This window comes from Mustela nigripes, chromosome 1 (genome assembly GCF_022355385.1).
Source record: "Mustela nigripes isolate SB6536 chromosome 1, MUSNIG.SB6536, whole genome shotgun sequence".
Classification (NCBI taxonomy): Eukaryota; Metazoa; Chordata; class Mammalia; order Carnivora; family Mustelidae; genus Mustela; species Mustela nigripes.
Genome location: NC_081557.1, coordinates 64,275,236 through 64,302,032, shown reverse-complemented (window position 1 = coordinate 64,302,032; position 26,797 = coordinate 64,275,236). Strand labels below are relative to the sequence as shown.

Genomic DNA, 26,797 nt, shown 5'->3' with positions numbered 1-26,797 from the left:
CATTCTTGATGTGCTGATATTTCTGGTATCATCATTGAATTCTCCTTTGAACAAATTTTAATTCCTTTGTGGTTCCCTTACTATTTAATGAATTAAATGAAATTTTTGACACATGTTCATTTTATATTTGTAGGAAAAACATGGTTTTACTTAAAAATATTACCATTTGTTCCATTTTTTGAAGTCCCACTGAGATGTACAATGGATTCACCTTGTAGAACCAGGTATGGGTAGCTTAAACCCAGACATGTCTTCTTTTGGCTCTGAGGTTAAACCAAAGCAGTGACAGAATTTTCACTCTGCTGACTCTGTATATCTTTTTAATTAGGAAGTGTTTAATGTCAACACCAATACAGTTAACATACAGTGTTGTATTAGTTTTAGGTGTACAATATAGTGATTCACAAGTTCTATACTTTACTCAGTGTTCATCATGGTAGGTATACTCTTATTCTCCCCACCACCTATTACACCCATCCCCTCCACCTGCCTTCCCTCTAGTAGTCATCAGTTTGTTCTCTGTCATTAAGAGTCTATTTCTTGGTTTGTCTCTCTTTCTGTGGACTTCTAACTTTATACTATCTTTCCTACTGATTTTATGTTTTGTATTTCTAGTTTGCTTATGGCAGGTGAATTATTCCCTATTGGTGGGAGCAATGGTTAGGAATTTGGTCTTACGTCTTGTCACTTGGTAATCTCTGTAAATGGATTAATTATCAAGAGCTCTTCTGGGTGAGAAATGATAATCTGGACAGTTCATCTGGGTGAAAAATGACAGAATCTCTATAAATGGGTTAATAGATTATTAAAAGCTCTTTTTGGTGAACAAGAGATTTTTATTTGTGTATTTGTCCATTTTGAGCTCAAATCAATTAGGAATTTTGTGCCCATGGTGAAGGAGAACATTTTGATATCTAGACCAAGGTCTAGATATGTATGTTTCTGAATTTACTCCTGAACTGAAATTACAGAACTGAAGCCATATGTTTACTCTGTTCTCTGTGTCATTATGTTTCATTTCTAAATCAGAAAGGCCTTTATCTTTCACTCTGTATGTTAGGTTTTCTTGCTACTGTATATAAAAAACTTCTATATTAAAGTAACTCTTTGTTCTCAGTTAGAGATAAATAAGCACTTACAGTATTTCTAAATTTCCTTTAAAATAAAAGGAGTTAACTCCTAATATTTTAAAAGTGCTGAAAAAACATTCTTAACTTAAAAAATTAGTATGAATCCAAGTTTGCATGGTTAATGTAAAGTTACAGCAAACAAGACTGATCCACTGATTTGGGCTTAATCAAAAGACTTAACCAAAACACTGATTTATCAGTGTTAAATTTCCCTTTCTCCCACAGGCAAATCAAACTACTTAAAGTTCTAAATCTTGCCAAGTTGATCTCTACACAAGTTGATCTCTCCAGCTAGCATTTCCTGCCTGCCTTGATCTAGTGGGAAACTTACAAGCTCAATGAATAAATATTCTGGGATCACTCCTCTCCAACAGGGCCAATGCTAACGCATTGAGTTTTACAACAGTTCCGTGTTTACCTATTTTAACTCACTGCACAGCAAGTGATCAATCAACATGAGCTCCTTTCTCTCTTCTCTTTTACTCCTTCCCTTAAGGTAACTTTCAAAATGTTATACATTTAAAATACTGGGTTATCTGAAACATTGTTTTAAAATTTTGGATGAAAAAGGCAGTTAAAATGTTAAATCTGAACTCAAATGTAGTCATGTTTAAGACTTTATAATACAAATGTTGTGATCTCTCTATTAGAAGAAGAATTCAGGACATCATTCTATAAGTACTTCTTAAGTGATATAAAATGATCAATTGTTCGTTATGAAAAATGAGAAAAAGACAAGCAAAATATACCTGAAAGAAGTTACCTTGACATTTTTCCATTAAACGTAGAAAACTATTCCAGTCTATTAAAGTAATATAAAATTACCTGAAGGAATCATGCCCTGCAAAGCCAGGCCCAATGTTATAATCCACATTAAGACTTCCCTTCCAGCTGTCATCGGGTACAGCAATTCCTCCCATGTGGCTGTTGAGAGAAAATAAAAGTAACAGAAAAAGGCTGAGCATCATAATTTCTTAGAAGAAATCATGGAGGCTGATAATGTGATATTTCATTCATACATTTAACAAATATTTATTGAGCCAAGTACTATTAATATTCCCTTTTTTTTTGTGGAGCTTACATGTTATCAAGAGAGCCAAAATTGAAAGATATGAAGTACTTAATATGTTTATGGTAAGAGGGCTTAGAAAAAAAGAATAGGGAGTGGAAATGAGAAGCATCAGCCTCCTTATTTTTGACTTTATGTAGGGAAGTGTTAGATCTAAGAAATAGTGAAAATAGGAAATTCATGACTATGTAAAGGAGAAGAAATTAATTTCTAGGGAAGCTGGTGATTGATTACCTAGCAATTATTAAATTTTATTGGTACAGACATCTAAAAAACAAAAGTTGGAAATTTGTGAAAGAATATCAGTGACAGGGTGCCTGGGTGGCTCAGTGGATTGGGCTGCTGCCTTCAGCTCAGGTCATGATCTCAGTGTCCTGGGATCGAGCCCTGCGTCGGGCTCTTTGCTCAGCGGGGAGCCTGCTTCTCTCTCTCTCTGCCCGACTCTCTGCCTACTTGTGATCTCTCTCTCTGTCAAATAAATAAATAAAATCTTAAAAAAAAAAAAAATCAGTGACAGAATGCAACATTAGCAAACATTAGTTAAATGTTTACTATACTCTAGATACTTTACACACTTGCATTGGTCTCATCTCCTCCTCATAATTACCCTATCAGGGAGAAACAATTACTGTGCTCATTCACAGATAAGCAAATTGAACCAGAGAAAGATTAAGTAATTGGTCCAAGTTCACACATCTAATAAGTAGTGGGCCCTGTAATATTTTTAAAATACAAGTCAAGTACAAACATCAAATGAATATCAAAGAAAATCCAACTATTTAAAAAATCTCCAGTCAGTATTTTTATCTTGGACACAGTTTTGCACTTGATACTTTCTTTTGTAAGAGACTAATGGTTTCTTGCCATTTCTTGGTGTACTCTGTTATTCCTACTTCAGGAAGTATTTTCCTACTTTGTTTCCTTAATTTTTAAAAAATGTTTTTGGGGGGCCTGGGTGGCTCAGTGGGTTAAGCCGCTGCCTTCGGCTCAGGTCATGATCTCAGGGTCCTGGGATCGAGTCCCACATCGGGCTCTTTGCTCAGCAGGGAGCCTGCTTCCTCCTCTCTCTCTCTCTCTGCCTCCCTCTCTGTCTACTTGTGATCTCTCTCTGTCAAATAAATAAATAAAATCTTTAAAAAATAGTAATAATAAAATAAAAAATAAATAAAAAATGTTTTTGAGGTATAAGTGACATATAACATCGGTTTCAGGTATACAACCAGACTTTACTTTTAACATAATTAGATTACATTGGTTTTAGACAAGAAAATAGACACATTAGTATAAAACATCTTAAATATCATATCCAATTAGAAAATCATACCGTAGTAATATTTCTGCATCATTATACCCAATAGGATGCACAGGGATCTTGGGAATTCCCACTCCTTCTTTGACATCAAGTCTAAAGGTGTACTCTGCAGAAATTGTATAAAATGAAAACATCTGAAAAATCTGGGCAAGGGGTATAAAGAAATGTCTTTTATTACTATATTTACTACGTGGTTAAAATTATATCAGATTTACTACATGTTTGAAATTATATCAAAATTTAAAATTCCCCCAAACCCACTGATTGTTTTATCTAATATGACCTATTTAATTCAACAGTAAGAAATTAAATCATTCAAATTTTAATGTAAAATCAACTGTGGGGATTATAAATTTCCAAATTTGTTTTGACATGGCATGTAAATCTCTTGAATTTTACAAGAATATTTTATTTCTTCAGGGATCTCTTGAATCCTTAGGGAAGCTTCAGTTAACTAGTTGCCTGGAAATTATGTCCCAAATTTTGAAACTAGGTATAACTGAAAAAAAAAAAAAAAAAGGAATTTATGAGATCTTGGGAATAATAAAGATCTTATTCAAATGGTAATACAACATTCTCTTTAAAGGAAGACTAAAAAGTACTGTCAGAATTACAACCTCATTGGGACTTTGGCTTTCAGCCAAAATAGTTGTATAGCACTAAAACACCTAGCTTAGAAACAAAGAAAGATTCCAATCAAATGACAGCAAGGTTCCAGAAATGAAGCAGAAATAAGCAGGGAAAGAACATAATAAGGGAAAGAACATAATAAAGATCAGAGCAGAAATATAAGAAATAGGAAACAGAAAAATGGTAGCAATTATGAATAAAATCCAAGCAGATTCTTTGAGAAGATCAATAAAACTCATAAATCTTCAGCAAGACAGTTTAGGGGAAGGAAGGAAGGGAGGGAGGGAGAAAAGTTGCCATGACCAGGAATAAAGAAGAGAATCTCATTCTCGTGCCTGCACATGCACGTGTGTATGCACACACACCCGCACACACACAGCAAGAGAATATTATGAACAAGTCTATCAAGTTTAACTTGGATGAAATGGACTAAATATGTTGAAGACATAAACTACTGAAGTTCACTCAACAATAAATGGGCAACCTAAATAGCCACATACCTGTTTTAAAATGGAATTTGTAGTTAAAAACATGCCTACAAACAAAATTGCAGGCCAAGATTTTCTAGGGAATTCTACCAAATGTTTATAGGCCAAAATCTCTCGAAACTCTTACAAAACAATGAAGATGAAATAGTTTCCAACTCAGCGCATAAGGCCAACATTACTCTGATACCAAAATAAGACCAACATGTACAAGAAAATCAATCTACAGGCCAATATCCTTCATGAATTAAAGGAGATACGCTTAACAAAATTTTAAACTCAATATACCAAAGCACGTGAAAGGATAGTTCATTGTGACCAAGTAGAGCTTATCCTAGGTTGGGAGGGTTGGGTTAATGTCCAAAATCTATTAGTATAATTTAATGAAAGTAACATAACAACTTACTATCATCTCAAGACTCAGTAAAAGCATTTGACAAAATTCATTATACAGTCCTAGATAAATGTGCTAAAACAAAAGCTCTTAGTCCATTAGAAGTAAACTCCCCCAATCTGACAAAAAGAATCTAAAATAAAACCTATAGCCGAAGACTGGATTTTTTCTTCTTGAGGCAGGAACAAGGTCAGGACATCTCTGCTAACACCTTTTTCCAGGAATGTACAAGACATACTAGCCAGTATACCAAGGCAAACACATTTTAAACAGTAAAAGGCCTCCAGACTGGGAAAAAAAAAAACATACTTGCAGAAAACATGGTCGTCTATGTAAAAACTGATGGTATCTATAGAAACCTACTAGAACTATTTAGTAAGTTCAGCAAGTTTGCAGGATACAAGATTGATGTATTTCTTCTACAAATTATTTCTACTTACTAGCACTGAACATAGGGAAATAGAGATTTCAAATATATTATTAAAAAGCATACAAGTAGGAAACACATATGGGTAAATGAGAAAGATGTGCACAGTCCATACAGTGAAACTGCAAACAGGCAGAGATAAAGAGTATCTAAGTAAACAGAATCGTGCCACGTGCACAGATCAAAATATTATTTTTTTAAGATGTCGGTTCTCCCCAAATTGACGTACAGATTTAATTCAGTCTCAATCAAATTCCCAGAAAACTTTTCAGTGGAAATTAATAAACTGGTTCTAAAATTCACATGGAAAGGACCTAGAATAGCCCCCAAAACTTTGAAAAAAATGTAACTTGGAGGTTTAGCATACCTATTAGAATGTAAAATGAAAACGACTGACCAAACTAAAGGTAGCAAGGATACAGCAAGTGCAACACTCCCGCACTGCTGCTAGAATGTAAAATGGTACAACCACTTGGGAAAACAATTTGAAAATCCCTCTGAAATTTAAATACGCATCTCTCATATTATCCTGTCATTCAAATTTCTATATATTTACCCAGAAGAAATAAAAGCATATGTAAATATGAAGGCTTGTATACAACTGTTATAGAGGTTTATATATGAGTCCCCAAACTAAAAAAACGATCCAAATGTCCATCAACAAGTAAATAAACAAACTGCAGTGTCTCCATTCAAGGAAATACTTGGCATAAAAAGGAATCAACTACTGACACAGACAGCAACACGGATGGATCTCAAAACAATTAAACCGACAGAATGTAGATCAGTAGTTGCCTAGGGACGGGCAGGAAGTGGGTAGGAAGGGTTTGGAGGAAAGCATTAGAGAGAGTGAAAACTTTTGGGTAATGGATAGGTTCATTATCTTAATTGTGAAGGCAGTTACACAGACGTTTTAACATGTGAAATGTGAAAAGTTTTGACAACACCCCAAAACTGACAGGTATTCAAAAAAATAATAATAATACAAATGTATGATAGCTAGAGAAGGATAGTATCACCAAGCAATTCAGAAAACCAAAGTTCTAGTTTGGTAAAAATAGTATTACTTTGGGTATGGGGGTCTGTGTTTCTGTACCTCTGCTAAAAGTAGAGAGAAATTCAACTGACGCTTCCCCCTCCATGTGCACACCTCATGAAAATGTGAAACAAAAGTAATACATGGGAAATGTTTTTTTAATTCTTAGCCATAGTAATCTAAAATATTGTAACTGTATGCAGTTTGAAGGTTATTCAATAGATGTTCACTTTTAGGTCTTCACTAAGGGCAAGTAGTATTTTTGCAAAAATGGGTGAACCCGGGCAGGCCCATTCATGCTTACCTTTAGCCGGATAGCCTGGAGTGAGTGGGTCACCAGCACCATTCAAATTTAACACATTCCCTCTCTGCACTGCAGTTCCAGGAAGGTTCCATCCTTTAGGATAAGGCTGTACTGCAGGGGCAAAGTAGTCCGCTGGATCTGAGTACAAGATGATTCCTATGGCTCCTGCTAACATGGCATTTTTAACCTGCAGGGGCAATGTGCAATCCATAATGGAGAACTGGCAGATGATTAATTCGTCTAAGAGAAAATCAATTTAATAATGTAAGGAATTGGAGACACTGCTTTTTATGATGCTGCTACACATTCAGTTCTTTATGCCTTAATTACAGTTTCTCTCCTGGGGGAACTAAGAGCTCTCATTTATTTTAACAACTCCAAGCAAGCTCCTCTCTCTTCTGTGAAACATTCCTATTTTGGCCAAAACTGCAAAATTAATGACTCCCTTCTTTCTACCTCTTCTATTTTGTACATATTTCTGTGATAGGATGGATCATTGTATTTTAAAATACCTTTAAGGTAACTTTCTCTCTTGCTAGACTGAGGATGTTTTTAGAAAAGGGACCATGTCTTGTTCACTTTTAACTACCCACCCTCCAAAGTCTGGCACAACACAGAAATACTTGTAGAACTAAACTAATTTAAAGTTCTATACAGAGTGTGTGAAAAATTGCTGACTGTATTTTGTAAACATTTTCTAACAATGTAAACTAACCACAAATAGGAAAATCTTTCCAGCAAGATTCTGAAGTCTCCATTACCAGAAATATTGTAGTGAAAGATAGATAACAATCAGTTTTGGCTAACTAAAACACACTTCAATATTCAGAAAACATTCTACAATATGAATGGGAGAACAATCTGTCACAACTTTTTTGAAGGGCAATTAGATGATGCCTTCCAAAATTTTGAAAGAATATACATGTTGACTTGGCTATTAAATTGCTAGGAATCCATACTACAAAAATCTTCATATAAATATTCAAGTGGGTTTGGACAAAGATGTTCACAATGGAATTATTTTTAATAGTAATAAATTCAAGCCAAGCATCTGTCAACATAGGAATGGTTACACTGCTTATCACTTCTACAAAGTATTATGCACCCATCCAAAATAACAACATATTTACTTAGGAAGCAGCTCTATAGAATTAACTACCAATTAAGTACCAGGCACTATCATAAGTGCTTCCAAACATAAAGTCATTTAATCTTTATAAGGATTCTAGGAGATCAGTGCTATTATTAGCATTCCCACTTTATGTATAAGGAAACACTGACAAAGAAAGATAAGTAACTTGCTCACAGTAAAAGATCAATAGAACAGGGAGCCTGGACTAGACCAGAATCTATGGTGTATGGATCTAATCTAGAGTCCTCTAGTCTTAATCACACATTATACAACAACACTCAGTGTTTTGATGTGGAGGAATACCTATATATTATTGCTGAGTGAGAAAATAAAGTTAAATATAGTATATGATAGCATCTTTGTAAAAAATGTATAATATTTGTAAAATCAGCATATAAAAAAGATATTTATATTCATATGTCACAGAATTGGGTCTAAGAAAAGCTGTGAAGATTGATCACATGTGGGCAAATAAAATGGGTCATGTAGGGGAGCTTTCATTTTCAGTTTACATAAAATTTCCCTCAAAAAAATTTAAAAAGCAAATTTTGTTGCTGTAATAAAAGTAATTTCCCTTTCTAGATGTATGAGGTAACATAAAAACAAGATTTCCTGAGTCACTGTCCCAGAGTCCTGGGATTGAGCCCCTTATAGGCTCTCTGCTCAGCGGGGAGCCTGCTTCCCTTCCTCTCTCTGCCTGCCTCTCTGCCTACTTATGATTTCTCTCTGTCAAATAAATAAATAAAATCTTAAAACAACAACAACAGCAAGATTTCCCATGCAACCATGGCCAATAGGAAGATTTTTAAAATACATATAAATTGAGGTAATTCTGGAAAACATGATGCAAGCTGATCATTTACATTTAGAGGATATACACAATCCTCTTCTCTCTAGAAAAGGAGGTGATACAATACTTTATTTCCTCTGAAGATTTTTCCATATCTTGCAATAACAATCTTTCCACTGCAATTGATGTTCATCTCTCTCTCCAGTTTGAAAAAATCTTCAGTACGAGCATAGTTCACATATATAAGATCTCCCTATAAGGAAAAGAAAAAATTTAAAAATATATAGGTTACTGCTATAATTAAAAGGAAAACCAATGAATAAGTTTGATCCACAATACCACATCATCAAAAATTATCTTTCCTAGATTGGGCCTAAAAAACTGGTATGTGCTAATTCTGTATGTTTTTAGAAAATATTTCAATACTTCAAAAGGTAGAAAAAAATGCCAGTTTGTAACACTTTAAACAGTGTGTTCTGTTTTGAAGAGATTATCAGGAGGTACTGAACCAAAGGAAATAGAGATCATTTAAAAATCCCAGCTGTGTTTTAAACAATCATAAAATAATAATAAAATGCCTAGGAATAACTTAACCAAGGAGCTGAAAGACCTGTATTATAAAATACTGATAAAAGAAATTGAAGAAGACACAAATAAATAAATAAATAAATATGCCATGCTCACAGAGTGGAATTTATTTAATATCATTAAAGTGTCCATACCACCCAAAGCAATCTACAGATTCCACACAATCCCTATCAAAATACCAACAGCCTTTGTCATAGGACTATGAAAAATGATACTAAAATGTGTATGGAACCACTGAAGCCAAAGGAAGCATGAGAAAGAACAAAGCTGGAGGTTATCACAATCCCAGTTTCAAGACAGACTACAAAGCTCTAGTCATCAAAGCAGCATAGTACTGGCATGACAACAGACCTAGATCAGTGGACCAGAACAATGTCCATAAGTAAGCCCACACTTACACAATCAATTAATCTATGACAAAGGAGGAAAGAAAATACAGTGAGGAAAAGACAGTCTCTACAATAAATCATACTAGGAAAATTGGACAGCTGTATGTGAAAGAATGAAATCAAGATACTTTCTTACACCAGCCACAGAAATAAACATGGATTAAAGCCCTAAAGAGGAGTCCTGAAGCCATAAAACCCCTAAAAGAAAACACAGGGGAGTAATTTCTTTGACATCAGCCTTAACAACATTTTTTCTAGATATGTCTCCTTGGGCAAGGGAAACAAAAGCAAAAATAAACAATTGGGACTTCAGCAAAATAAAAAGATTTCACATAGTAAAGAAAACCACAAACATAACTAAAGAGGGGAAAGATAGTTGCAAATGATATATCCAATAAGGGGTTAATATCCAAACTATATAAAGACCTCATACAGCCCAATACCAGAAAATACATATATACACCCCTAATCTGATTAAAATAGGCAAAAGACTGAAATGAACAATTTTCTAAAGAACATATACAGATGGGCTACAGACACATGAAAACAGTCTCGACATTAGTAATCATCAAGGAAACACAAATCAAAATCACAATTAAATATCACCTCACATGGGTCAGAATGGCTTGTATCTAAAAGACAAGAAATAACAGGTGCTGGCAAAGATGTAGAGAAGAAAAAATCCTTGCATTATGTTAGTGGAAATGTAAATTGGTGTGATCACTGTAGAAAACAGTGTGGAAGTTCCTCAAAAACTTAAAAATAGAAATACCATAGGATCCAGTAATTCTGCTACTGAGTACTTACCCACAGAATGCAAAAACACTAATTCAAAAAATATATAGGCACCCTAATGTTTACTGCATCATTCTTTACCAAAGTGTCTATTGACGGATAAGGAAGAACTGGGTTGTGTACATGTGCACATACTTACCCATAAAAAAGAATGAGATCTTGCCATTTGCAACTACATGGATAGACCTAAAGGATATTATGCTAAGAGAAGTCAGTCAGAGAAAGACAAATATGATTTTACTTACATGCTGAATCTAAATAAACGGACTTCAAAATACAGAGAACAAACAGAGGGTTGCCAGAAGGGAGAAAGGTGGGTGGTAGGTGAAACAAAGGAGATTTTTAAAAGAAAAAAGAAATCCCATGTTTCATTTTTAAATACCACTTGTGTGGTATGATCTATAAACCTGTAACAAAATCAGACTATGAACAAAGGAAAAGAGCTTGTGGAAACATCTACTGACATTACCAAATTAAAGATGTGTTCAGCAGGTTGTTATTTCACAGCGGCATCTGCTTCACAAGGCTACGATTTTTATGTATTTGTTTTTTCTTATTCTTAAATTATTATTTTTTAAAGATTTTATTTATTTATTTGACAGACGGAGATCACAAGTAGGCAGAGAGGCAGGCAGAGAGAGAGGAGGAAGCAGGCTCCCTGCTGAGCAGAGAGCCCGATGCTGGGCTCGATCCTAGGACCCCGAGATCATGACCTGAGCCGAAGGCAGAGAGGCTTTAACCCACTGAGCCACCCAGGCACCCCTTAAATTATTTTTAGAAAGTGTGTTTGTAGCACTGAATCTTTAAGTATGGATCAGCAAGTATGATTTACCTAATCTCCTTTGTTCTAGTCCTTTACAGATGTTTTAAATAACAAAAGAAGGCTTAAAGAGTTGAGTAAAAAGTCCTTTTACCTCTGGCATGCCTTGGGCTGAGAAAGCGTTATATGGTGGGACAATATTTGTAACATTCTCATATCCATCAGGTGGCGGCTCAAGGTAGGAGGTATTGAAAACCTAGCAAAAATACATGAATCAAAAATACATGAAATACATGAAGTTGGAAAAAAATATTCCTGATTTTTATTAAAGAATAATGCCCCCAAGGGTACACTTAAGATTAAACATTCTGACAGTAGGTTCAGTAACTGATCAGGTAAATTCCACTGGCAACAATGAGCAAGAGCTTTATTGTTCTTACCGCTTTCAAAGCGGTAGCAACTTCAACAAATGCACGCAATCTCAGGTGACTAGGAGTTACCATATAAAAACAGGGCTGTGAAGGTGGCACCCCCAGGATTTTCCTCTTTTTCCAATGATTCCTTTTCAACTTTCTTTGTTGGACCCCTTTTCTTTCAAATGCATTTAAATATTTCCTGTGTTTTATCCCCAGTCTATGATCTGCCTCATTTTATACTCTCTTGTCATCAGATTTCACTGACTCCCCAAATTTTATCCATAGTCCGTACGCTTATAATGTCCACCTTTCCAGATATGTATATTTATGTACATTTATATATGGACATCTCCACCAACACAAGGGCCGGATGATTATTTCAGCTTGGATGTCCAGACTCAACACGTCTGACTTTGAATTTCTCATCCCTCACCCCGGCCTGTTGCTTTTTGGCTTTCCTTGCTATTACTAGTAGCATCACTAGCCAGCCGCCCATGCCACAGATACTTCAGAGTCATCCTGAACTCTGTCTTCATCTCCTTACTCCAGGCAATCACGAATGAATTTCCACTAGTATTGCCACCTAACTATTACTTAGATCATCCCTCTTCCTCATTTCTACTAACATCCTGATTCAGGGCTTCATCATCTTTTACCCGGACTGTTTTCATAAGACTCCAATTTGAACTCCTTGTCTATCAAGGTCTAACCTGCAGACGACCCAAACTATCTAAGTAATGCCTCTCTTGTCACATCCTTCCATTGCTTAGGACTTGTCAATGGTTTCCATTGACTGAAGCTGAATTCTAAGCCCCTTAGGACAATGTATAAGCCATTCTGTGACCTGCCCCCAAAATATATATACTGGTTTATCTCCTACTGTGGCCCAATGTGTACTTTACATTTTTGAAATACAGAAAATTTTTAAGTTCCCCAGTAATACTAAGTTAGTTATGGGTCTCCAAACCTTTGCCATTATTTTCTCTTCTGCCTGGATTCTTCTACTTAGCTTTTTCTTTTTTTTAAGATTTATTTATTTGACACAGAGAGATCATAAGGAGGCAAGACAGGCAGAGAGAGGCAGGGAAGCAGGAACCTGAGATCAGGACCTGAGCCAAAGGCAGAGGCTTAACCAACTGAGCCATCCAAGTGCCAGCCCCCTACTTTGCTTTTTCATGTGGTTAACTCCTTAGGATCTTTCATGACTCTCGTATCAGAAAGGTTTCTTTCAGGAAACCTTCTCTAAGTCCCAGACTGTGCTAAGTGAATCTTTTCTGTGTAAAGATCCCAAAACATATTCTTCATAACACTCACCATATTGATTTAAAATGATGTGTTCCAACAACTGCCTTGACTTACTTAATGCGAAAAGAATCCTGTTCCTAGGCTTCATTCCATCTTTAAAACTTAGTACTGTGCCTAATATATAGTAGACACTGAATCATTAGTTTGCAACTTATCAATTTTCCAAAAAATATGAGCTCCACTGCACTATTAGCCAATTTCTATTTTTACTTGACTCTACATCCCAATTCACATGAACAACAGGGATTATAAACCACAATAAGTACCAACAATTGCACATCACCTCAATTCCATGTTCATCCATGATTGATATATAGTTGGCATTTGTCTCATTAGGGTAGGATAGGAGAACATCATAATGAACCAACTTGGCTGAATCCAGTCCAAATTTCTTCCACTGGGTTTGGATTTTCTTGGCAAGAAGTAAATTTTGTTCTGTTCCTGCCAGATGAGGGAGCTTTGTAAAAGAACTACAATGAAAATAAGATACAAGTGGGAATTAAAGACTATATTCAGACAATATGCCTCAGTACTATTCTAGATGCATCACTCATCCTTTAGGTATTATCATTTCTACCTCAAAGATTTTTTAAAAAGCTAATGATATCAATTTCTAGGTATTCCATTTTAAAAATTGTGTTTAAATACAATATTCACAACATGATCTCCCGGAAAAGAACATATGCCATGGTAAACACAGGCAGTCAGCAGTATGAGAAAGCACCTTGGGAGAAGATCAGGCCTCCATACGAATGGTGCTCCTTCCTGCTGATCATCAGTAAGGGGGGAGATTTTGGGTGGTAGACGGGGGAGGGCAGTTCATAATGTTTGCCAGAGACCAGCGGGGCAGTCTAAACTGTACACTTCCACTGTTGTTGTATTTATTCAAGTTAAAAGTCCACGCATTTTTATTTTTATGTTGCCTACTGCTTAGTTGCTGCTGATTATTCAGATATTCTACAACAGATTTGTTGAACTGAATTAGGGCAATGTTCTCTTGGTTCTGAGTATAAATGGGTTGCAGCATTTAAGGGACCTCACAAAAATTGTTTTTATATAGGCTGATTTTACATGAAGGTAAATAATATTTTAAAAATAAATTTCTCACCTTTCTCCACCCCACCACCCCTTCAGTAAGAGAATAATACTTTTATAAATTGGTTTTTTTAGCCAACCAGGACACAACCAAAACAAGATAGGCAGTAAAGGGAAACAGACGTTTGCTGAGAACTTACTACATCCCAGGCACGCGACCAGGCACTTTCACCTGGGTTACCTCGTGCAGCCTTCACAACCCTTCTCCCACTGTCCTCATTTTGCAAATAAGGGAACTGAGCGGATAGTTAAATAATTTCTTCATAATGTCAGTCATTAAATTCTGGGACTAAAATATGAAAGTCATAGTTGTCTGACCTTGAGAAATAGTGATAATTTGAAATCATTCATCTGATATTATTCAATTGCCTGAACTCCTTGTACGGCTCTCTATATCGTGAGTTTTTATAAAGTTCACATTCAAGCATGGCATATTGGGCCCTTTTTTATCTGAGCCACCCTTCTACCTTTCCATTTTCATTTCCCACCACTCTCCATATAAAATTCTCCACCCTTAAAAAAAAAAATCTCTGCCCCACGGCATTTGGTAGACTCCTTTTCCTCCTGCAGTGGCCACCTATCACCTTTGCACAAGGTCTTCTCTGAGACATAAATGTTGTCCCATCTACCTCAGTCTCCCTGTCACCACTTCTTTCATTCTCCTTTTCCACAAGAGAAAGCAAGTTACTTATCACCCACGAGGACTCCTCCAGCATCTTCTCCTGTTAAGCTTTCCCTTTCTATATCATTAAATGAAATCTACAGGTTATGGATATTTAATATCTTAGCATATATTTTTTAAAAGTATTGTGTTTTATAGACAGAAGTTATTTTGTATACATTAAAAAAGAGTGGGGCTTGAGATATTTAATTTCTACTTTATATAATTATTGTCTTATTTTCTACAGTGAACAGAAAAGTTCTGAAGAAAATAATGGATTAAAAGTAGATGGAAGAAGATATATGATGTATACATAAGTGTAAGGAGGCTGATGTGACAATATTTCTACCAATAGACTTAAAGATAGCAATTACCAAAGATAAGGATGTTTCATAAAGATAAAAAGGTAGTCTGTCTTAAAGACCTAACAACAGGGGGACCCGGGTGGCTCAGTGGGTTAAGGCCTCTGCCTTTGGCTCAGGTTGTGATCGTAGGATCCTGGAATAGAGCCTCACATCTCTCTGCACAGCCAGGAGCCTGCTTCCCCCTCTCTATCTGCCTCTCTGCCTACTTGTGATCTCAGTCTGTCAAATAAATGAATAAATAAATCTTAAAAAAAAAAAAAAACCTAACATTAACATGTATATGCCTAGTCAATGGTCTTCATAATATATAAAACAGAGATTTACATAATTAATGGGGAAAAATATGCATTTTCATACTCCTGGAGATTGTGACTCCTTTCTTGATATAATTTGATTCCAATGTCCCTAAAATCAGTAAAGGAATAATTAGATTCCAAACCAGATAAAGAAAAAAAATCATGATCATAGAAACTGATGTGGAAAAATAATCTTTTGACAATATCAATATCCGTTCAGGATAAAAGAAAATGCTTAGCAATCTTGGAATAGAGGGGAGTTTTCTTAACTTGATAAAGAACATCTACAAAAAATTAATTTTTTTAAGATTTTCATTTATTTGAAAGGGAGAGAGAGAGAGCACAGGTGGGGAAACGGGTAGAGGGAGGGAGAGAGAGAGAGGAAGAGGGAGACTCCCACGCAGATTCCCCACTGAGCATGGAGTCCCATGCCCACCAGAGCTCAACCCCAGGACCCCAAGATCATGACCTGAGCCAAAATCAAGAGTCAGATGCTCAGTCAACTGAGACACATATGTCCCCTACAACAAATCTATGAACATTATCATACTTAATCAAGAAATTCTGAATGTTTTCCCCCTAATCTTAGAAATAACAACAACAAAAGATGTTCACTCTCATTCCTATTCAACATACTACTGGAATTTCAGTCAGCACAATAAGAACAAGACAAGAAAAAACCAGACAAACAGAAAAACCCAAGTGTAAAATGCATACAGTTTAGAAAGATAGAAATAAAAGTGTCCCTATTTGAAGATGGCATGAAAATCCCAATGAATCAACCAGAAACTCCTAAAGACGTGAATTTAAACAAGCCACAGGATACAAAATCAACACAAAAATTAACAGTATTTCTATATATTGTAGAAACTGAAATTATACACAGTATGACTTACAGCCACTCCAAAGAAAATGAAATACTTGGATGTAAATTGAACAGTACATATCCAGGATCTGCATCCTATAAAATTACAAAATGTTATAAAAGCAAACAAAGGAGATCTAAAAACTGGACAGACTATGTTTATGGATTAGAAGACTGGACATGGGAAAAATGTCAAGTACCCTGAATTGTTCTATAAGATTAGGACAAATACTTTCAAAATCCCACAGAGACGTAAATATGTTTAGTCTATATTTTATATGAAAAGGAAAAGGATATGGAATAGCTAAAACAATTGTTTAGAAAAACAAGATGAGAGGAATCATTCTACACATTACTGAGCCTTACTATATGGTTTCAACAATCAAGGCTATGTGGTATGTGCAGAGAGAAGACACACAGATTAATAGAGCAGAATAGAGAAGCCAGAAATAGACTCACACAAATATGCCCAACCAATCTTTGACAAAGGTGAAAAGCAATTAAATAGAAGAATAGCCTTTCAACAAATAATGCCAAAGCAATTGGACATCTACAGGCAAAATAATGCACCACAGCCCATTATGTCTTATGCAAAAATTAAATGAATCACAAAATTCATGTAAAATGTAAAGTATAAAGTTTCAGGCTGGAGGGGAGAGAGGGGAAAAGAGATCTAGTCTAAGCGTTCTTAGATATGAACCCAAATGCATGATCCATAAAAGGAAAAAGCAATAAACTGGACCTCATTAAAATTTAAAACTTCTAATCTACAAATAACTCTGTTAAAGACATGAAGAGACAAATAACAGAGAGGGGAAAATATCTGAATACCACAAAGCTGACAAAAGACTTATCTAGAAAATATAAAGAACTCTCAAATCTCAAGAGGAAAAAAAAAACAAATAAAACTATCCAAATAGAAAATAGGTCAAAGACATGAACAGACATTTCACTGAAGAGAGTATACAAATGATGAATAAACACATAAAATGATGTTCAATATCATTAATTATTAGGGGACTACAGTTTAAAACCATAATGAGGTATCACTATGCACCTGTGAGAAGGGGTAAAATTAAAAATAATAATGTCAATGGAAAACACTAAACAATACACCTATACTGGAAAGCAGGCAAACTCTTCTAAAACTAAAAATGTATTTACCATACAACTTAGCAGTTTTTAATCCTTGGGCATTTATGCCACAGAAATAAAAACCTATGCTTATGTAAAACCTGTACATAAATGTGAATAGCAACATTGATCATAATATCCAAAAACTAATCGTAAATGTCCCTCCATGGTTGAAAAGTTAAACTATAGTACCACCCCATGACAAATAAAAAAAGAGACTGGCAGACTCTATATTTTAAAGATGTTACTTGTCTTCCAAATTTATCTATAGAGTTGAGTAAAAGAGTTTAGTAAACGAGTTTATTAAAAATTCCAGGTTTTTTGTAGGAATTCAGAAGATGATTTTAAAATTAATGTAGAATACAAATGGCCCAAAGTAGTCAAAGCAATTTTTGAGAATAAAAATTTATAGGATTAACTCCACTGGATTCTCAGACTTATTATTAAGCTACACTAGCCAGCAGTATGTAGTATTGAGATCTACGGATCAATAAAAGAAAACGTAAAAATCCAAAACCAGGCCACACATATATGGTCAAGTAACTTTGGACAAATATGCCAAGGCAATAAAATATGGAAATAAATGTTTTTCAACAAGTGTTGCAGAAATAATTGAATATTTCAACTCTTATACCATATCATACACAAAAATTAACTTGAAGTAGACCAATGACCTAAATATACAAGCTACAGTTATAAAACTTCTAAAAAAAAAAAAATCTAAAAGAAAACATAGAAGGAAATCTTCATACTTCTAATAGCCAAAGTGAGATAAAACATAGACTATGAAACAAAAAAACAAAAATTGGGGCGCCTGGGTGGCTCAGTTGGTTAAGGGTCTGCCTTCAGCTCAAGTCATGATCCCAGGATCCTGGGATCAAGTCCCACATCACTCTCCTCACTCAGTGTGGAGTCTGCTTCTCCCTCAGCCTGCCGCTCCTCCCGCTTGTGTGCTCGCTCTCTCTCTCTGGCAAATAAATAAATAAAATCTTAAAAAAAAAAAAAAAAAGAAAGAAAGAAAGAAAATCAAAACTTGGTCAACTGGACTTTACCAAAATTAAAAATTTCTGCACTTCAAAAACTCCACTAACAAAAAAGTCCAGCCAAAGAACAGAATAAAATATTCACAATACATGTCCGACAAAGGAATTGTACTCAGAATAAATAAAGAACTCCTACAACTCAATAAGAAAACAATTTAAGGGGCGCCTGGGTGGCTCAGTGGGTTAAGCTGCTGCCTTCGGCTCAGGTCGTGATCTCAGAGTCCTGGGATCGAGTCCCGCATCGGGCTCTCTGCTCGGCAGAGAGCCTGTTTCCCTCTTTCTCTCTGCCTGCCTCTCCATCTACTTGTGATTTCTCTCTGTCAAATAAATAAATAAAATCTTTAAAAAAAAAAAAAAAGAAAACAATTTAAAATAGGAAAATAGGGGGTGCCTGGGTTAAAGCCCCTGCCTTCTGCTCAGGTCATGATCTCAGGGTCCTGGGATCAAGTCCCGCATTGGGCTCTCTGCTCAGCGGGAAGCCTGCTTCCTTCCTCTTTCTCTCTCTGCCTGCCTCTCTGGCTACTTGTGATTTCTGTCTGTCAAACAAATAAATAAAATCTTAAATAAATAAATAAATAAATAAAATAGGAAAATATGTGAACAGATGCTTTTTGAAATGTGCAAATGTCCAATAAACATAGGAGATGATGCTTAACATCACTCGTTATACGGAAGATGCAAATCAACTAAAACAACAGACAAAACTAAGTGTTGACCGGGATGTGCTGCAGCTGGTGCATTCATGCATAGTGCACAGGAGTGTAAAACTGTTACCACTTTTGAAATCTGTTTGACATTCTCTTAAAAAGCTAAACATAATGCTTATCATCCAATACAGTCATTCCAAGAGAAATGAAAATGTATGTCCACACAAAAACTTATAAACACATGTTCATAGCAGCTTTGTTCATCATCATCAAAAATAAAAAACAACCCAAAAGTCCAACAACTGCACATTACAAGATATCCATACAATGGAATACTAGTCAGCAATAAAAGCAATAAACTGCTATGTGCAACAACCTTGATGAATTCCAAAATTATTAGCTGAATGATAGAAAACAGACACAGAATAGTACATATTGTATGATTCCATTTATATAAAATTCTCAAAAATGCAGAGAAACTCATTGACATAAAACTGATCAGTTGATGCATAGGGCTAAAGGTGATGACAGGAATAAACTGCAAAGGGCATGATGTAAAATTTCTGTATCCTGACTCAAGAATTGGTTTGCTGAGTCTACTATATATCTGTCAATACTGTCAAACTTAAGGTTTTATATGATGCAGTTCCTTTTACATAAATTATACTGCAATAAAGCTGAGTTTGTTGTTATTTTTATTTCTTTTAATGACCCTCCTTTGAGAGAGTCTGAATATAGAAACAAACATCATGGTGACTGCCTTTAAGGAGTTCATTATCATTTTCCTGAAATGTCACGCTTTTTCATGCTTAAAGGATGGTGGATTTGCACTGATCCTTTTGCTCTCATTTTGTCTAGTTTGTGTTACTTATATTTGCAATGTGGCATAAAGGTTTAATTTGTGGCAGACAGTCTGAAACTTTAATCTCCCCTCCTTTAAATCTGAGTTTACAACCATCTAAGTCTTCCTGACAAAATGACCTTCAAATAAAATTGCTGATTAAAAGCAGGCATAAGGGAGAAACAAGATTCAGTTGCTGTCTAAAGTTACATGAAGTTGAAACATCTCTTTAAAAAGCAACCTTTTTCTGTACATGAAGTTAAAGAAAGACCCAAGACCCACTTTTGCAACATTCAGATACATTTTACCCTGAGTGGTTAAAAGGGACATTCTGAACTACATAAATTAATGTGAGATGGTATAATTACACATAAAGATTACCCAGGTGAATATAACCAGTTGTAATATGCTTCTCCCTCTGAGATATTTTCAACATTTTTAAGACCAAACATCAAAACAAACTTACCGAAGAAATGATTTGATATTTTCAGCTTTCATCTCAGATACGAGTTTCCACCGTGTACTTTGATGATAGGGCAGTGAAGTTGTAGTTTCTTTCAAAGGCTTAATAAACCAGCCTAGGGGAGATAATTCATGCATCTATACTTGCCATATACTTATATAATTGCTTTTGACTTTACAAAAATTAGAAGCCCAAAAATTGTCCTTACTTCAGAAATAGCTCAAGGTGAGCTTTACAAAAATATTCCTATTAAGTATAGAAATCCTTCAAATTCTGCTATGCAGTGTAATTTTGAGTTGGTTAAAACTAGTTTTAGGAGATACTGTTTTCATTTTCCTTCATGTTACGCACCAAGGCATGGGACTCTAACTTTCTTTTTCTCCTTGGGGTGATCTAGTTCGTAGCACAGCGTCTGACACACAAGAAACATTCCACAAATATTTATTTAGTAAATGATGAAGGAAGGGCAATTTTTGCACTGCTGTTCATATTATTTGCTAGTTTTGACTCATTAATAGTGCTTTTTCATGCCTGTGGGGAATGATAGCTCTAACCGAACAGCTCCTGACAAGTATCCTGAGCTCACTGAACCTTTAATGAATTTGAATTTCAGTCACACTTCATTAAAAAGGTCAAAATGCATTCCATTCGGTTTCCAGTTGGGCTGAAATCCCTGGAGTTGGCCACACGCAGGGAGCTCAGGGAGCCCACACAGCCTCCAGGGTTGCTTTCTCTCCTTCCTCCCCAGCCTCGATAGGGTGAAGTGCCAGCCCTGCACTGGGGAGAAGGGGTTCATACTTACCGACCATAAATCCTGCCAGGAAAGATGCCAGCGCTGCAGCCAAGTACATCCAAAGATAGAGACGGCCCCTGGACGTAGCCATGACTCCCTGGGGACGGAGCTTGGTGTTCGGGAAAGAGCCAGCCTCTAGCCTGCAGGCCAAACAGAGGGCACAGCAGGGGACGGGGTGAGTACCTGCCCACCAGCAGCTTTCTGCAAAGCAGGGGCTGCTGTACTGCCCTCCAAAGCACAGCAAACAACTCCAGTCCCCTCTGGTCCTGAGGGGGCCTTAAAGGGAAAGAGGAAGTCTGGCTAGGGGAGGAGACAGAGACTTGCTGTTGGCAGGCAACTTCCATAATGTTGATTCTGCAGTAACCAGGACAGTCTGCTGTGGGGAATATGGAATGGGTGGCTAAGGAAATGTGTCCCTAATGGTTTCCTAAAGAACTGAGTTGTTAACTTTAAAAATAAAACTATGCTGTTTTACCAACAAAAATGGTTGAAGAATAGCAGACAATTACCATTCCAAACATGCAGGCTACAGCAAAGCCACAGGCAAGGGGGAGAACAAAGCAGAGCGCTGGTCTTTTATAGGGGAAAGCCGGAGGTATTTGGTAGGGCTGTTGTAAAAAAAAAAAAAAAAAAAAAAAAAAAAAGTCCATCAGCGTACACTAGGGAGTTTAAAGTATAGTGGCCTTTCATTGGCTGAGCTGTTGCTGGGGGAGGAGAAAACCTTTATTCCTCCTGCGGGGAGTAAAATGGTATCTACTTGCAAGTTATCTCTCTTCCTGTTTGCATCTCCAATTGGTGGTGAGTGGTAGGTGAGCTTCCTTCTTCTGGCTTCCCCACTCCATTGAGTGAAGTTTATCTTTATTAATATTTACATTTCCTCCCTTTAATCAAGACCTTCCCTCAAAAGCATCAATGATTACAAGTCAGGTTTTCCACATTTCGTGGTTTTTGTCCCTTGTGTCCAGGATGGACCTTTCCTAGGTCCCATGTTGTTATGTCCCATGTTCCACTTAAGGCCACATTACAGTAACAGGGAAGGTTTGGAGAGAGAACTCTCAGGCACTTCCCATTTCAAGTCTGTATCTTCTCAAGGTTATAAACATTGGAAATCATCTTGAAGTACTGAGTCACCAGCATCACCTTTTTGAGTACATTGATTTTTACAAAAGTGTGACCGGGAACAAAATACAACACTTTAATTATACAAAGCATGACAATTTCAAATTGTAGAAGAGAGGACAACTGGTACCCTAGGTCTGAGAGTAGCCAAATAACCTTATTGGCACTTATTCCAACCTAGGGGAGTTTCTCCTACATAAGGTTCCCCTTACAAAAACAAGCCTGTAGTAATACGTTTCCTGGAAGTCTCCGCTTAAAGCAACCATGAAAGAAGGTGAACAAAAGCACATGGAAAGAATTAATGGAGTGCCTTTGGGAAGATACAGGGCAGGTATAAACATGAAGCAGGAGCTGATGAACTTGTTGCAAAACTAACACTTCAAAGATGTTTTAAAATGGTACTATCTCAAAAGAAGTGTTTTGAAGCAAATGTGTCATCAATAATATCGACGTAAAGTTGTAAATTCAGAAACCATGAATTTGGGTAAGACTCAGGAGTCAGGTCATGGTTCAGATGAAAGAATTCTGTGAGTTCTGACCTTCTCACCCTTCAGAGAAAGCTCTCAGGATTGTGAGAAGGCTATTTCCAAAAGGTCCTGTCAAAAGGAGACATTTCTCACTTTTGCAAGAGTTTGGGAAATATAGAGCATTTTCTTTTCATAAAAGAGAAAGTAGTAAGGAAAAGGGACATAGTCCTGGTCTGGACCTTATGGGAAAGTGGTCTCATCAAATGTCATCTGCTTCAATTCCAGGAAATCTTCACTTTCAGATCACCAGCTGGTGTGCAGATGCAGTCAGGGTTCGTAGCTTTCTTTGATGTGTCATATGAGCCCAAGAATCTATTCCCCGGACTTTGATGGCCCAAGGGTTGGTTAGCAGTTCCTGATAAGGACCATTCCAGTGAGGTTGATAAGTTTCTCTGGAAGTATCTATTTCAATAGATGAAATCTCCAAGTTGCAGAGTACTTGAAGTCTGTCTCCCATGTACTTGAGTACATGGTGAAAAGATTGCTCTACCAAAAATCATGCTTATCTTCAGCAGAAGCAACTAGGCCTTTAACATTGTTAAAGGAGATCCCCTTCTATCAACTCCATGTCAAAGGAGGCAGGGGCCAAATGCTTAGGATATCCTGTGACTTTCTCAAAGGGTGAGAGTTTAGGAATCCCAAGGTGGGTGGATCTGAAATTTAGAAGACCAACAGCAATGTTTTCAGCCAAGATATCTGGAGACACTGTAAAAAATTTGTCAGTTAGTGCTGTTAGTGCAACTAATCAACCCTAAGGACTGAAGATGGTATGCACAATGAAAGCTGTAAAACTGGCCAAACAGCACAGACTTGCTGAAGCATCTGCCTGGTAAAATGACCTCCCTAATCACTGTGAAGTTCCAAGAGGAGGGGGTGTTCCCCAGGGAGGGTAATCTTTTCTATTTTTTTTTTCAAGGTTTTATTTATTTGAGAGAGACAAACAGAAAACGCAAGCAGGGGGTAGGGCACAGTGAGAGGGAGAAACAGGCTTCCCTCTAAACAGGGAGCACATCATGGGGCTTGATTCCAGGACTCTGGGATCATGACCTGAGCTTTGAAGGCAGACACTTAGCTGACTGAGCCACCCAGGCACGCCAGGGATAATCTTTTCCTAAGAGAATTTTAGCCACAGGATAAGCATTGGTCTGTCTACAAGGTAAAAGCCTTGGTCCAGTGAGATAATGAAGCACAATAATGAAAAGACATTTATATCCATGAGACAGGGAAGCTGTATAAAGTTCGTTTGTGAACAGGATTTTTTGGATTATACTTCAGACAGCTGTGACAAGTAATGTAGGCACTGTTTGCAGCCTTAATATTTCCCCACTAATATTCCCAAAGACCGATTTTATCAGTAGGCTAATGGTTTAATGATGGTGAGATGTTAAGTAGTGGGAATTCTAGGACTTCTAGAAAGGCAGGAGCGTTGGGTCTATACCAGAGTTATCTTTTTTTTTCTTTTTTTAATGAAACCAATACTTATTAGATTTCCACTATTTTTCTCTCTCTAGTGTCAATTATTGAATAACTCTTGTCATTTTTTCCCTAACTCATCATTTGAGAGAACATCCCTTTCAACCATGACAGGTTTTGGTCTTGGTTTCCTTAAGAACAGTGTTTTGTTGGAAATATCAGTGAGGTGGTTTCCTTTGGACTCTAGGAGTTTGAGTCTGGAAGACCCAGAAAGCTTAGTAATAGGCAGAGCTGCAGGCAATAGTATGGCATCTAATAAATTTGGGACATTGGAGCCATTTTTAATTTTATTCCCATTGTTTAGGTAAGCAAACTGCATTGCTTCCACAGCACTTCTAAAGTCATGAGCTACTCCAAAGGCATACCGACTATTGGTATAAATGTTTGTGACTCTACCCTTGGCTGTACAAGCCCAAGCATGGCACATAACTAAACCTGCTAGGCCAAAATAGCCACAGGTAAAAGTATGGACTCGGTGACTTCCAAAGGAGTTGTGACAAGCACCAAACACAATATTCTCCATTTTCAGCCTTTATAGAAAAACCATCATTAAACCATGAAAAATATGCATTGGTAGAGGAGTTTCCTATAAATTGTCAAAGGGAGTCAAAAGTTATCTGTCAGCATTAGGCAATCATGAGGGATCTCATCCATGACGGAGAGGTTAATAGCAGGGCTAAGATTACTACAGTGAGAAGAATGATATGAGTAGCAGTTAGCAGGAAGATGTCCTAGGAGGCAAGGCAACTGACTTAGTGTTCAGTGTGATGAGAATTGTTGGGGTGGGGCACGGGTAGCAAGGGAGTTCTGCTACATAGGACACAGGACGGTTAAAGAGGATCCTGTGATTATTTCTCCAGAGTGGCCCTTAAGCAAAAGGGCAATGGCAGGAATGACTCTAAGGTAAGGGGGTTATCCCCCTGCTCCAGGGTCCAATTGTTGGTTATAATGCCCTATTGGTTGATGATGTTCCCTTAATTTGGGGTGAGTACTCCAAGGGCATTCCCTTCCCCCTCACATACAATGAGGAAAAGGGGAAGTTGATAATCAGGATGTCTGAAGACAGGGAGCTTTATTAGGCTTTTCTTTAAGGTCCCCAAAACTATGCCATCATGATCTTTCCAAATATTAGGGTCATTTTTAAATAAAACATATGGAAGTTGAGCCTTAAGAGAGAAGTTTGGAATCCAATTTCAACAGTAAACAGCAAGTCCAAGGAAACATCATAAATGGCACTTAGTTTTAGGTTTTGGGAAGTTCAGGATTCCATGAGCCTACCTGGATCCAAATGTAGTCCTTATTCTGAGATCAGATACTCTAAGTATCAAAACTGAGTTTGAGCAAACTACATTTTTTCTTTGGAGCCTTTCTGCCCCTGTAAGGCCAGAAGTTTTAACAGGCAGATGCTGTCTTCCTGTAAAGATGTTTGAGAAGGGGAGCAGAGAAGCAAATCATCTATGCATTGTAACAAACAGAGCCTGCAGAAAACTTTGTATTATCCAAATCAGCTTTTGAGTTTTGTGAAAAGGAAAAACTAATTACAACCCTGGAGGATTACTGCCCAGGCATAATTCCACTCTTCCCAAGTGAAAGCAAAAAGATACTGGCTATCCTTATTAATAGGGATACTAAGAAATGCACTGCAATAGTGAAAAATTTGCTTTCGGTGGGAATGGGTATCAGTAGAGCATGGATTAGGAATAACAGGGTGCCAGGGGATAACAGTGTTATTTATTGTTCAGAGGTCCTGGACAAACCTCCATTCCTCTGCCATTGGGTTCTCTCACAGGTAAAAGAGGGGCATTATAAGGACTCGTTCAGGGGATCATGAGGCCCTGAGCCTTGCAATGTTATATTAGGTGACTGATGCCTTAGAGGGCTTCTTTATATATAGGTTAGTTTATTAATTGAATTGATTAGTAAAGCTTTATTAATTCTGAGGAGAAGTTCTGATGCATCTGAATCTTGATGGGAAGTGCACTGTGGATTCTGCCAATATAATCTGAAAAGCCTGCCCATAAAGAGGCTGGTAGCTGATCCAGTAAGAACAAATGTTCACTGTCTGCAGATTCAGCCACAGTGATATCAGAAACAAAGTAAATAAGAGCTATCAAAGAGTTATTTAATTTCCCTGGTTGGCTACTTAGATTACTACTGTCAGATCCAGAATTATTTCTTCCTTTTGGGAGAAAAATTCCAGTATGGTTATTTTCTAAGCAATCTTGGCCCAATAAATGAGTAAGGCTGGAGGAACTAAGGAGAAGAGTGTGCATCTCACAAAGGGCCTAGACAAAAGGAGAGACAGACAGATAGGAACCTGTTGAGGTTTATTAAAGACCCTTAGTACTTGGAGACAGAAGCTGCTTTAGAGCGGTGGGGTTACCACTGAGCATGCCACTCCACGGTTAATCAGGACAAATAGATCCCCAACCCCGGAGAGTGGTTTCTCCAAGCAGATTAAGAGGGAGGATTGGGAAGGGCCCCTGTATTTCCACCGAGTGCCATTACTGGGA

General features: G+C 36.9%; 1 protein-coding gene across 1 annotated transcript in view; it reads right to left on the bottom strand.

Annotated features, from left to right (window-relative positions):
• NAALAD2 (N-acetylated alpha-linked acidic dipeptidase 2) overlaps positions 1-21,468 on the bottom strand; it is a 57,167-nt gene extending 35,699 nt beyond the window's left edge. Inside the window, exons 1-8 of the mRNA XM_059412489.1 lie at positions 21,175-21,468; positions 20,376-20,487; positions 13,246-13,432; positions 11,396-11,497; positions 8,837-8,962; positions 6,788-6,974; positions 3,524-3,617; positions 1,956-2,054 (exon numbers count right to left, since the gene is read on the bottom strand). Coding sequence (XP_059268472.1) covers positions 1,956-2,054; positions 3,524-3,617; positions 6,788-6,974; positions 8,837-8,962; positions 11,396-11,497; positions 13,246-13,432; positions 20,376-20,487; positions 21,175-21,256 — 989 coding nt within the window. The 5' untranslated portion in view covers positions 21,257-21,468. The remainder of the gene's footprint in view (positions 1-1,955; positions 2,055-3,523; positions 3,618-6,787; positions 6,975-8,836; positions 8,963-11,395; positions 11,498-13,245; positions 13,433-20,375; positions 20,488-21,174) is intronic.
• Between the last annotated feature and the right edge of the window lie 5,329 nt (positions 21,469-26,797).